This window comes from Rhinolophus sinicus, linkage group LG13 (genome assembly GCF_036562045.2).
Source record: "Rhinolophus sinicus isolate RSC01 linkage group LG13, ASM3656204v1, whole genome shotgun sequence".
NCBI classification, from domain to species: domain Eukaryota; kingdom Metazoa; phylum Chordata; class Mammalia; order Chiroptera; family Rhinolophidae; genus Rhinolophus; species Rhinolophus sinicus.
This window is the reverse complement of record NC_133762.1, coordinates 8,656,430-8,669,022: the sequence shown is the minus strand read 5'-3', so window position 1 is coordinate 8,669,022 and position 12,593 is coordinate 8,656,430. Positions and strand designations below refer to the sequence as shown.

Below are 12,593 nucleotides of genomic sequence, written 5' to 3'. Positions count from 1 at the left end.
AGCGGCTTCTACTTTTTTGCAGAAAGTGCAAGGTGCAGATCGGAAACCTTCAGATACAAAACCTAGCGGGTCTTTTTTTCCCGTTTTCTGCTCAATGTGAGGAGATTAGTGAGTTTGATTTTGCTGCCATTGACCCAAACCATTTCACTGTCAGAAGGGATACTTTTAATTTAAATTGAAACGTCCTAACAGGTGTTAGAGCTGTTGTTTAATACATGGCTCATAGACCAAGGGAAGATTATTTGAATTTGTCTCCGTGCATTTTTACTTGGTACCATACGTTTTCTGAATTGGCATTTGATGGAGAAAAACTCAGGTCAGTATGTGTAGAGTGATTTATTTTTTAATATTAACGAGATAGTTAACAAATTCTTAGGAATTTTTACTTGTTTAGTAACTAAATATTACGTTAAATTAAAAAAAAATACAGCGTTAGGTACTCATTACTATGCAAACAAGTGTTGGAAAACAACTCTTTTAAAGTATTAACACTTGTTAAGGAAATGTTAGCTGATAATAGATTCACTTGGCAACATCTTGAGAAACATCTCAGATTCCCCTCTCCGGAAATTTTAATCTCCTGACAAACTTGTTAAAATACCGCTGTGATGCTCATTGTCTGCTTTATTTGGAAATCTTTGCGAAGGTTAAAAAATCATAGTTTGCAAACGATGACATTCAGTCACAAGTAATGAGTTTAAGCGTGAAGGAAAGGCTATAAGTTTTTCTATTGTACCAGACAAGAAGTTTTTCCTGCATTATTGGAGTATTTTCAGCAGTAACAGGAGTGAACTGTCATGTAGTTGGCCATAGCAGAAATTTGTTATTGAGTAAAATATTTCAAAATAGATTTGGCCCTTCTGAGTGTAGGTAGAGATGTTTACCTGGGCATATCTTAGGTTTCTGAATAAAGTTTATATAGGTAAAATTCACTATAAGGTTTTGTAGGTTCTCAATTTTGGTTCTTTAGGAAGAATTCTTTGGATAGTTTTTGGAAACTTCAAGTGTAACTGGGATTTCCCATTTGTTTTTTAGACTTGCTCATCAAAGATTCTAGAACTGATTTTTAAAAATTGTATGGTGAAATAAATTATATATGACACATTTTAACAGCGTTAGAAACAAATACTTGTAGAACTTAATCATTAACTGGTGATTCAAACTTCTTAAAGTGCATGTAAAGCAACAAGAACAAAGTTTTTTTTTTCCGTTTGTTGAGATTGTTCAGCTGTATTAAAATTTCCGTATTTGCTAAATGCCCTTAAATCCTAAAAGTGGGATAGAAGTAGTAGTACAGTCATGTTCCAGGATCTAAATAAAGTATTCCGAAGATGCTTTAGCCCAAAATAGGTATCATTACTATGTGAGTTAAAATGCATATTATAGCAATTCAGCTATGAAATGTTTGCATGCCATTTGAGCCAGTTAACTTTTCAAAGAACCAGAGTATTAGGTCTGTTCATTGAGCCTTTTTTGGGTTTTCTCCTGTCTGTGTGCACAATGGAAAAGTATTGATCTCTTTTCTGCGCTCTCTCTCTCTCTCTCTCTCTCTCCTCCCTCCCTCCCTCCCTCCCTCCCTCCCTCCCCCTCCCTCCCTCCCTCTCCCTCCCCCCCACTCGGATTCTTGCTTTGAAAATTTGCAGTTTCCCATTGATATTTGGCTCTTGGGAGATTTCAATCATTTGTAAAGGTTCAGTCATCACAGGAAGGTGGGCAAACTATTTGATAAGGAATTTTAGTTGTAAAAGTTCTAGCAGGTTATTTCTTGAGATGTGAATCTGGAAGTTTAGTTAAACTTTACCCGACAGTATCTTAAACTAACAGATTTTAATAATTAGTGTGTCCCCGCCCCATAACAGCAATCCCCTTGGAATTGTAAGAGGTACCTCTTGAGGCCACCTCCGATTTCCAAATTCCAGTCATTTCTCCCATAAAATACGGTATAGTCAACTTGTGCCTGACATAAAATTGAGTGTCTACTCTGACATCTGGTAATTTTTTAAAAAAAGATCTTAGCTTTTTTCCTGAAAACCTTAGAACTCAATTGGCTTTCTTGAAGGAGGGTCACTTTAACAAAGATACTTTTTAAAATCACCTAAGTTATTTTGTATACAAATAAAAATAACTATGTTGGCTTCTGCTGGGTGCTTGTTGTAGATAACCCTCTTGCATCCCAGGCTATATGAGCTTCGAAGTCAAATTTATACCTCAGCAAAATTGCCTATTACTACTTGCTTTGGAACTTTAGTGTTACTAGTGTAACGCCAGAACAGCAAAAGTTGACTTCATTGTCAAATGCCAGGGTCTGTTGTGTTTTGTAATCAGTCATTTAATTGAGCACAGTGCTGGAACACATTGTTATATGTCTGTTAGGACCGTCCTACCTACTCAGTCTAAAGTTGAATTGATAGGGGAAATAAAACTACTATACTGTCTACTTTTGAGGGCAGTTTATGAGCTGGGGGACAAGGCATTGCTCTGGCATGTAAATCATGGAGAACAGGTATATGGAAGCCATCTAGGCTACATTTCAAAACAGTTCCAATTTAGCATTTTATTGTTAACATGTTTGGTTTAAAGGTCACCATTTTTTGGTATTTCAGTGACATCATCTGGAGTGTATTTCATATGGAGAACAAAGTATTTAAATTTCCTTTACTGGACAGTCCCCATAATTTGGGAAATAATGTGATCACCCTGATCTTCAGGGCGTGGAATGTTGTAGAAGAGCCCTGGTAAGACATTCTAAGGATAGTGCTGATTTTATACTTTGGATTCAGTTCTAATCAGTTAATTGGTCATTTGTGATGGTTTTAACTGTTACCCCAGTGCCAGGCAAGAGCTGTAAACATAATAGGCACCAGTGCAGTGTTGACTTCAATACTGAAAACTCCCCCCCCCCCCCAATTTAGGTGAGTGAAGTACTCATTGTTGGATTTGAAAAGCAATTTGCTCTTTTTTAAAATGTGGACAATAATCTTCATTAGCTTATGAAGATGAAGTAATACAATGCTTGTGAGATGAAAGTGCACCGTAAATGGAAGCTCTTAGCAATATTATTTTATTCCTAATGCTTCATCTTACCTTCTTATCATCCTGCACTAAGTCCCTCTCTAAGAGCAAGGTTGTCCCTGAGGGATGTGGCGTCCTGGTTTCCCGCAGGCGTCTGTTCAGGCCAGTTAGGGGCGTGGTTCAGATGATTTAATTGAAAACTTAGGGTGTGTTTTGCAGTCAGTCCTAGAATTCTTTTCTGAGAAAGCCAGCCTTTTGAGGGGAGCACATGATACTTTCTGGACTAGAACAGCCTCTTGTTTGAGTCATAGCCCTACTCTGTAGCTAGTCATTATTCTGGTTTACCCTCTGCCTCATTTCCTCTCTCAAGCTGTGCAAGAGTGAATAGTGAATACCAAGGTGCAGCGCAATTTGGATGTAAAGGGAACAGCAGTGATATTGACAACCAGTGTTAAACTGGCTGTCGCTGGCTTTTAGTTGTCAGCCTCCACCATCGCACTGAATATTTGGTTTAGCATAATGCCTACAGTACAGTTTATTAGAAGTATAGTCTCAGTATTTGTATTTTCCGTTTCCCTCTACTTCCTTTCCTTTCCTTTATGGTTTATGTGTTTAAAAAGTAAGTTAAAAAAGAAACAGGTCCAAAACAGCGTCATCTTGTGGGAAGGCCCACATCAGCAAACCAAGACCTAATACTTAACCTAATTACAGTTTCAGCCTTCCTCGGGAATGGGACTTTGAACCAGCCAGCCTGGAATTTCCTGGTCAGCATTAGGAGGCAATCTGCTCATAGACCCCTTCAGTTCTCCTTAGGACAGGGACCTTGCCTGAAACAATGGATTCCTAACTAATCATTTCCTTTTCCTGTTTCTGCCTTAAAAACCTTCCACTTTGTACAGTCCTTTGGAGCTCCTCTCTACTTGCTACGTGGGATGCTGTCCTATTCATGAATTGTTTGATAAAGCCAATTAGATCTTTACACTTTATTTACAATTGAGTTCTTTTCGTTGTTCCTATATCAGGCCTTGGAGAGCTTTTGAAAATACCAGCGTCTAGCCCAACATCTGGGATGTAGTTAATTTTTAAAAGCTCGTCTGTGTTTCAAGTGTGATGGAGCACTTGTCTTTCTATTCTTTTCTAACCCTGTGTCTTTCCGTTGCTTGTCCCATTTTCTGTGTTCCCTTTTAGGGCAGTTTTAACAGCAGCTTTAGTTTGGAGGTCTGGAAGCAAAGCGGGTGGGGTGATACTAAGGCGAAGTGTATACTTGATGGAAGAGGAAGAGTTTCTTCTGCATGAAGTGTCATGCTCGATCCAGCTGTACATACCTTTGAAATGTTAATGCTGATGGAATTTTTCACCTCAGGTTGCTTTAGATTCTAGTGCTATCTCTTCCATTTCAGATACCTCCAAAAGCTTGGATTCCAGAATTAACTTAGAATGCAGTTAGTCCATTCAGAACTCCCTTTCTCTCGAGCTGATAAAGGTAACTGTCTAAAACCAAGAGCTGTCTCAATGGACATGGGCTATGCTGTGGAACAGTTACTTTGTGTAGTGTTTGTCCCTGTTGGCGGATTGTGAACTGTCACCAACATTTTAAAAAGGTTAGACTATGAAAACGCACCCCGGTACCGCCTTTTGTATGGGTTATTTCTTCAGTCCAGCAGGGCCAATAACGTCGGTAGTCTTTGATTTTGGATTTTATCACGAGGGAGAATAGCATGTGGTGAACAGTATGGAAAAATACCAGAGTAGATTTACATTTTATTGAGTGCTGACTGTGCGCCAGGCATGGGGTTTTTTAAATGTAGATTTTATCTAATGTGAGGGTTAGTGTAGCAGAAATGCTTAGTGACCACCTTCAGGGTAACCAGCTTCCCAAGTTAACTGTCATGGAGCACTCATCCTTTGCAGGTCTGTGGGTGGTCCTACATCCCGCCGAGCTCCTCTAATCCTGCCATTCTCTTCTTTCAGTTGACTTGTATACTTAACAAGGATTTGCAGATACTAATCAAATTTGTTTATGCTGGTTGTGCTTGTAGTTTTGCATTTCAATGAAATATCAAACCAACAGGTGACAAGTGTGAGAGGTGTTTCAATGAACACTAAGTTGGATTGCTTTGGAAAGGGTTAGTAATAGTTATTCATAGTGCTTACTGTGAGCCTGGAATGTGTTCTCAGTCCTTTCCATGTTAATTTGAGTAATCCTCACAAATCTGTGAGGTATAATTTTCACCCCTGTTTTGTAGATGAGAAAGCCGAGGCACAAGGTGGCATAAATGGTAGAATTGGATTCAAACACTGGCGTTTGGCTCCAGAATCACTTTAGGATCTTGTCAAAATTTGCTGTCGAATTAGATGGGTAAGAGGAAACTATAGGAGATTGGGGAAAATAATACAAATCTCAAATCTGCACTCTGCTTAAGAACTTTCATTTAAAGAAATCAGAAACTCAGAATCACAGTGCGTTGTAGGTGTGATTGATGCCAGAAACAAAATGCCGTTCAGAAGGCCATCATTTTACATCAAAAGAATCAAATGAAAATGTAGCCCCTGGAGTGGTTCACATGAGGTAGTTTGAGAAACAACATGGGAGTCGTTTGAGGAAGGGTGGGTGGGTGGGTGGGAGGGAGAGGGGAGGCCCCGGAGAGCTAGGAAGAACTTTGTCCACATGCAGTTTGACCTTCTTTTGTGAAGATTGTGCTCTGCTTCTCATTTGTTTGTTTGTTTTGTTCTGAACTTAGTTTGCAAATAGGCAGAATCACCAGAGAATTCTAAAATACTAGGCCTGCGCCTGATTGGATTTTAGGAGTTACATAGCGGTAGGGTAGGGGGCATAACCGATTGTCTGAAGGCCTCCATGTTGGCCAGTTCTGTAGGCATGTCCTCTAGAGAAACAGTTCTTGAATGTGTAGTATGTGTCCCTTAGGGAAGTTAGAACTAAATAAAATAATGTTTGAAGCAGCGGTTTTCAACTAGAGACACCCCCTGCCTGCTCCCCTCTCCGTGTCTTGTGGCCGTGTCTAGAGATATTTTTGGTTGGGCTGGGGTGCCACTGGCATCTAGTAGGTAGAGCCCAGGGAAGCTGCCAAGCTTCCTGCAACACACAGGACAGCTCTCGTGACAAAGGAGTATTTAGCCTAAAACGTCAGCAATGCTTGAGAAACTGGTCTAAAACATTCAGCAGAGTGCTTGCCACAATGAGTGTTGGTTGTTTATTAAGAAATTTGTGAGTCCTCGCCTTTCCTGTTTCTTTTCTCTGGCCTGATCCAGGGACCCCACTTAACTTCCTATGAACACTGGGTGTAGGTGCTATTTTCTACTGAGGTTTAGCAGCCAGGCCTTGAAAAATCTCCTTTGAACTTTGGAGTTGCTGCCTTACGAAAGTCGAAAGATTAAAGCCTAAAAGTTAATAAGGGAAGACAAGCCTCAAAGGACTGAGAGGAATTTCTGGTTAAACTAGTCCATCTGTCCTCAGGGTTTTAAATGGATGGGAATATATCATTTGAGATGGTGGATTATAGGAAGAGCTTTTTCCTCTTGTACCTGCTTTTCACTGCTTAGTGGATTATATTCTAACCTGCATAGAAAACTTGCCCTGTCTTTTGTATAATCCTTAATGCACTGCCAGATCTGGGTTGGGTAGGTATTTTTGAAATGGTTTATCCAGTTGTACTTTATCCAGGTTTCTTGCTATATAACTCATTCTTCCCTAATGATATGTACGCCTAGGTGCCATTTGTTTGTACCCTAAACTATTTAGGACTACTTAGATGTTTACTGGTTATTGGGGAGCAGAAATAGCATGATACAGGTGACTTCTGCCTAGCACCAGTTGGGAATTTTAGACATACCGTGTTTCCCCGAAAATAAGACCTAGCTGTACAATCAGCTCTAATGCGCCTTTTGGAGCAGAAATTAATAAGACCTGGTCTTATATAAGATCCAGTATTATATTATACCTGGTCTTATATTAATTTTTGCTCCAAAAGACACATTAGAGCTGATTGTCCGGCTAGGTTTTATTTTAGGGACCACATGGTATGCTTATTAAAGTTCTATTCCCCGCCCCCAACTCTTTACCACAGGGAGATGCTGAAAGGGCCTTTTACCCCCCAAAACTGTCAGCAGCATTTTTGTGTGCAGTTATGTGCCTTTTTCTAGACACAGGGTCCATAGTGTTAAACGGTGTTAGGATAAGTTCCAAAAGAACTGTCGAATCTTAGGAAGGTTTGCCCCTGAATATCGATCAATTCTACCATGTTAGAAACACAGCTCTATCTTGAGAAATACAGAAAAATTCCAAGAATACACTTAAAGTTTTAAACAAGTTAGATACAGTTAAATTCCTGTTTACCTCTTCTCCCTAGTCACTTTCATGAACTTGGCATATAAAAACCTTGGGATTTTAAACACATACATGGTTCATGTAATATATTTTGTGTTTTAAAAACATAATAGTTTTGAAATGGTCATGTTGATATTTATAGACCTAATTTATCCCTAGTCTGTTGTAGTTAATTGCATAGTATGAATATTTCACATTGTATTTTTACATTTCATACATGGACGTTTAGATTATTTTCCTTTTTTGATCTTACGAGCAGAGACCTGAACAATTTTATACTTTCCGCCTCCTGTTCCATAATTTTTCTAGGTTATATACCCACAGATTGAATTACATGATTCACATGGATATTTTGAGGTTTACGGGATGATGTCAAGGTACTTTCCAAAGCTTCTACTAATTACTTTTTCAATAATGGTATGAGTACTATTTTCCCTGCTTTCTCACCGTCATTTACTGTTAACCAGACTTTCAAAATACCTGCAAAGCAGATGAGTGTAAAATAATTTGTCATAATATACGCCCCCCAAATTACCAGTGAGGTTTAATTACCTTTTCATTAGTTTATTGGCCATTTTGAGTTTCTCTTCTGTAGTTGCGTGACTATTTTTTTTGCCCAGTTTTCTGTTGGATTTTTCTTTGACGTGTAATTCTCCATATGTTGTTTGCATAAATGCTTTGTTGTGTATCCACTGAAATTTCTTTTCTGTCTGTTTCTCGTCTTTTAACCTTGTTTATAGTGTGGCTTAGTTTTCAGAATCATAGGACATGAGCCAGAAGAGGTGGAGATCTTAAAAGATCTGTGTTTTTCCATCCTAAGACAAATAGAAGTGACTAGAAACAATTGTTTTGCATCAGCCTTGGGTGGCATAATAATCTGTTTAACTGAAGCTTGTATGTATGACAGCAGTACCACTTAGAGGATAAATAGCGTGCATTCTGTAATCTAGACTGGGGGTACAGATGGTGACATCATATACACACACTTGGGTTTAGCCTCTTGTAAAATGAGGATAATTTGTCTTTGTTGTAAGGATTAAAGGAGAATTTTTGCATATGCTTGATACATAAGTGCTCCTTAAACATTAGCTATTCTATAATTGATAGAGCTTAGTCTGGAAATAAGTTTTATGGAATTCCAGTGAGATGGCTTTGCGTTTTTACTAGATTTTGCTTTCGCCACTATCATCACCCACAAAAAAACATGCTCTGCAAGCAGTTCAGCCATTTTGTAAGTTTAGGAAAATAAACACTATCCAAGTGCTGAAATGGCAGCTCTTGGGCAGAGAATCCACAGGCTTGCTCATTTAGTTGAAGTGCTGCTGTGCTGCTGCCCTCTTGTGGTCGTTTGTGATATGGCGGTTAAAAGTTACGAATGGAACAATGGCTATTAATACTGTTTGCTTTCAAAGTCCATTTGCAAGAAAGTCACTCCATTTTGCCAACATCTCACAGGATTTTAAACAGACAACAAATCCTTTGTATCCACAAGTGAAAACAAGTGTTAACCTTTTTCATAAACATTTATTTTTCTATTGGAATCTCAAATCCCAATTTTAACTTGAGTCCCGTTCATTTATTTTTGCATTGTATTTCTCTTTTACTGATCAATCAAAAATTATAAAACTTGTTTCCAACTTAGGTTCTGAGTAATTATCGAGATACTTATTTTTCAGAGGATTCTGAATGTATGATGGATAATTATTCCTTGAAAATTCTGTTTAATAATTGTCTTATAACTGTTAATGCCATTGGAAATTAGGTAACAATGTTACTACATTGTTTAGGTGAAAGCTTAGTAAAAGGATTTCTCATCTACTACCTCCATTTGACCCTTTTTTGTCAGTCTTGTTGACTTTCCATATCTTCCTCTAAATCAGCATTGCAAACTGCAATTTAGTATTCATAGTATTTGGCATTATAATTAGGCATTAATAGTAAGTCTGCATAATTTTTCAAGAAATATCCTGTCATTTGGAGGGAATAATTATACTGTCAGTGCCTTAGAGGTATTTATAGTTTTTTTAAAAAATATGTTTTTTCATTTCAACATTTAGGAACCTTGCCCTAGGAGAAGTATGCACGTTAATTGAATTTTCCCTTTATTAAGGCTTTGTAAGAAATACTTTTTCCCCTGAAAATTAAAGCTGACTTGCTGGTTTCAAAAAATAAACACTTAGTCTTAATTCTCATTTAAATCTTTAGCTTGTTTGTGTGGAATTGGGGGTATTTACATCCTTTGCCCATATTTGACTCATTTGGGTGGATTTATTGTGAACCATTTTAAACATTAAAAAGATTAATACTTGCATAGTGAACAACTCAGAACTCATCACTTAGCTTCAGTCATAAAATGTTGACAATATCATTTCCTGATCACATCTGCCTCCCTCAGCCCACAGAGGTAAATACAATTGTGAATTTGCTGTTTATCTTTCCTTGGGTTTGATTTTCATAGTTATTAACTTTTTTTAGAAATTACACAAGTAGTTCATGGAATCCACTAGTATATTTCAAGTGACCCATCCAACAGTGAACCACTGTTAGCAGTTTGGTGATTAAAATGCATTTATGCATATAGGTGCTGATAAGAAACATGGCTGTGTTTTTTTTTATCTGTAATGTATTATATGCACTGTGACATTTCTAGAGGGCACACTCTCCTATACAAACAAATGTAGAGCTGCACAAGAAGGTATATCGAAAGCTTTTAGTTTTATTGGGTACAGTGGACAGTTTGGAAATCTAAATATTCTACTCTAACTATGGAAGTGTATCAAGGATATTTGTACCTTATTGGTTAAGAGAACAATTTAAAAATAACCTAAATGTCCCATTAACAGGGAACAAAGTAAATAAAATGTAGTGTATTCATACTATGAGGCAGTTTGAAGGGAATGAGTTATTCATGCATATCCACATACCCTGATGTGGGGATTGGCATTGGGTGTTTCCATCACTTCTGTAATGATTACTGCTTTTTCCCACAGAACACTAAAAGGATTTCTAGCTAACCAGACTGTTCTAGTTACGTTCAGCAGACTAATGTTGCTTTTTGTGACTTTGGTTCTTTAAGTTGGTAGTTGGAAGAGTTTCCATTTTCTTGTTGCAATGTTTTACATTTCATGGCAATATATGGACCATACTGTGGTCCTGTGTCAATTAAAGTTGGTGGTGATTGCCAAACTATAATTCCAGCCTTAATTTCTTGTCTGGAGTCAAGCATTGTAGCAGCAGTTAAAACACTAAGCCGTTCATTGCAAAAGGATTTTGAGAAGATTCCATATGCTGGCCAAGTCCGTAAGTTCCCGTCCATGTCCTTTTCTAGCACAGCAGGCACGGGGAACATCAAAGAAGACTGCTTAGCTCTCACGTCTGTTGGGGAAGTTGACAAGTGACCAAATTACTCGTAACGGATGGGACAGATGGGAGGCAAAGTTGCATAGATGTTGACAGCTGGGACTTGGGAGTCAGCCTTGTAGGCCAGGATGTGTTACAAAGTAAGGAGAGCCTTGGGGAGCATGGGGGTTGGAGCTCGGATTGAAAAGAGGCAGCCCGTTTCCAATCCCCAGGGGAAGTCACTGCCATGGCAGAGGTGCTGCGACAATATTGTGGAAACACCCAGTAGGAACAGAATTTGGGATTGGAGAGCACAGAGGATTTTTTCCTAGAGGAGATGATGATACCTGAGGCTTCAAGCATCAGCTGTGTTTAGCTTGCTGTGTGAGTAGAGGTTGGAGGTGAGTTGTACTAGGGCTTCCTCTGCTCTGCAGATGGTTTAGTGCGGCTGCAGCAGGGGAGGTGAGGGGAAGGAATGGTTCAAGGATGAGTCCTGAGAGGTTGGCGAAGGTCACGTTCCCTAGGGTCTGTGGAAGTTGGGTGTTATCAGTGACCCTGCCTAGGGTGGTTGGGAGGATGTGTGCAGGCCTGGTCCCTGTTTTCAGGCCTCTGCAAGCCATGGAGCCTTGGCAATACACATGCAGCTTCTGGGTCATCCCCAACGTCCCTTTCAAGCAGACTGCCCTTTTAGCTCCCTTACAAGGCGACTGGAGCTGCCTCTGGACCTTCCTGCCTATGAGCAAATGGTAGAAGCCAAACTATTCATGTAATTCCCACTAGTACCATGAATTGCGTGGTACTGACTCACTAATGGGTGCTAGCTGGGAAGAACTTTGTGTTAGAGGGGGAATCTGGGCTAGGATGTGAAGTTCCAAAATTTCTGATGTTTGGGTAAGGCGTGGGTATTTACAGAGTGCTGCTTGCAAAGCTGTCATTTGCTGCTCTCCTGATGGTACAGGTAGTGTCATCGAGGATGGCACAGGTTAAAAGATGGAACAGGCCAGAGCTGATCGAGGACTGAGACCCAAGCCATGGATGCCAGAGCCTGCACTTTTTTTTAATCGGGGGAGAGGGGAACAGGACTTTATTGGGAAACTGTGTGTATTTCCAGGATTTTTTCCAAGTCAAGTTGTCCTTTCAAACTTAGTTGTGGAGGGCCCAGCTCAGCTCCAGGTACAGTTGCCGTTGTTAGTTGCAGGGGGCGCAGCCCACCATCCCTTGTGGGAATCGAGGAATCAAACCGGCAGCTTGGTGGTTGAGAGCCTTCTGGCCCATGTGGGAATTGAACCGGCAGCCTTTGGCGTTAGGAGCACAGAGCTCCAGCCACCTGAGCCACCGGGCCATCCAGAGCCTGCACTTTTTAACTGTGCCATCCAGCTTTCCTGTTGCCTGGTGACCACCTTCTGAGAGGTCACAGGTGGAGGAGAAGTGACTTCAGATGCTTAGCTGGAGTAGTAGGCGTTCGCTGTGTAAAGGACCAAGGAGCCAGTCAGTGTAATGCGGCTTTGACAGTGGTGAGTCACTGTTACGGGGATGCCTGACTGCTTTTGGATATGCTATAACCCGGAGAAGATCTGTTTTCTGAGGCTGTAAAGTTTTGCACTCCTGGAGTATAATAGAATGTGCGATTGAGAGCCAGACATGGGGTGGAAACCCTGCCCTCCCTCTACCCCACACACGGTCTGGTTTTGTCATTGACCAGGTTACCTAAAATACCACTTTTTTTCATCCTTCATGTGGGGATAGTAATGCCTAGTAGGGTTGTTCTAGGGAAAAAGCAAAATACATATAAAGCACTTTGCGTAATGCCGGGTACCTATTAGATGATCAGGTAATTAAACGGTTTTTCACTTCTCTCCTTCCCAAGGTAGGAGCTCCCTCCCCCATTCTCATTGCT

The 12,593-nt window shown here is 39.8% G+C and overlaps 1 protein-coding gene across 10 annotated transcripts in view; it reads left to right on the top strand.

Moving 5' to 3' along the window:
• CHD2 (chromodomain helicase DNA binding protein 2) overlaps positions 1 to 12,593 on the top strand; it is a 94,796-nt gene that overhangs the window by 4,306 nt on the left and 77,897 nt on the right. For 2 of the 10 annotated variants that reach the window (XM_019726692.2, XM_074317488.1), the window contains exon 1: positions 169 to 316. The exons of 5 other annotated variants lie outside the window; for them this stretch is intronic. In XM_019726692.2, the coding sequence (XP_019582251.2) occupies positions 216 to 316 (101 nt within the window). In that variant the 5' untranslated portion in view covers positions 169 to 215. Of the gene's footprint in view, positions 1 to 168; positions 317 to 12,593 lie in introns of those variants that run through there. 3 more of the 10 variants (XM_019726691.2, XM_019726689.2, XM_074317484.1) reach the window with 2 other exon arrangements.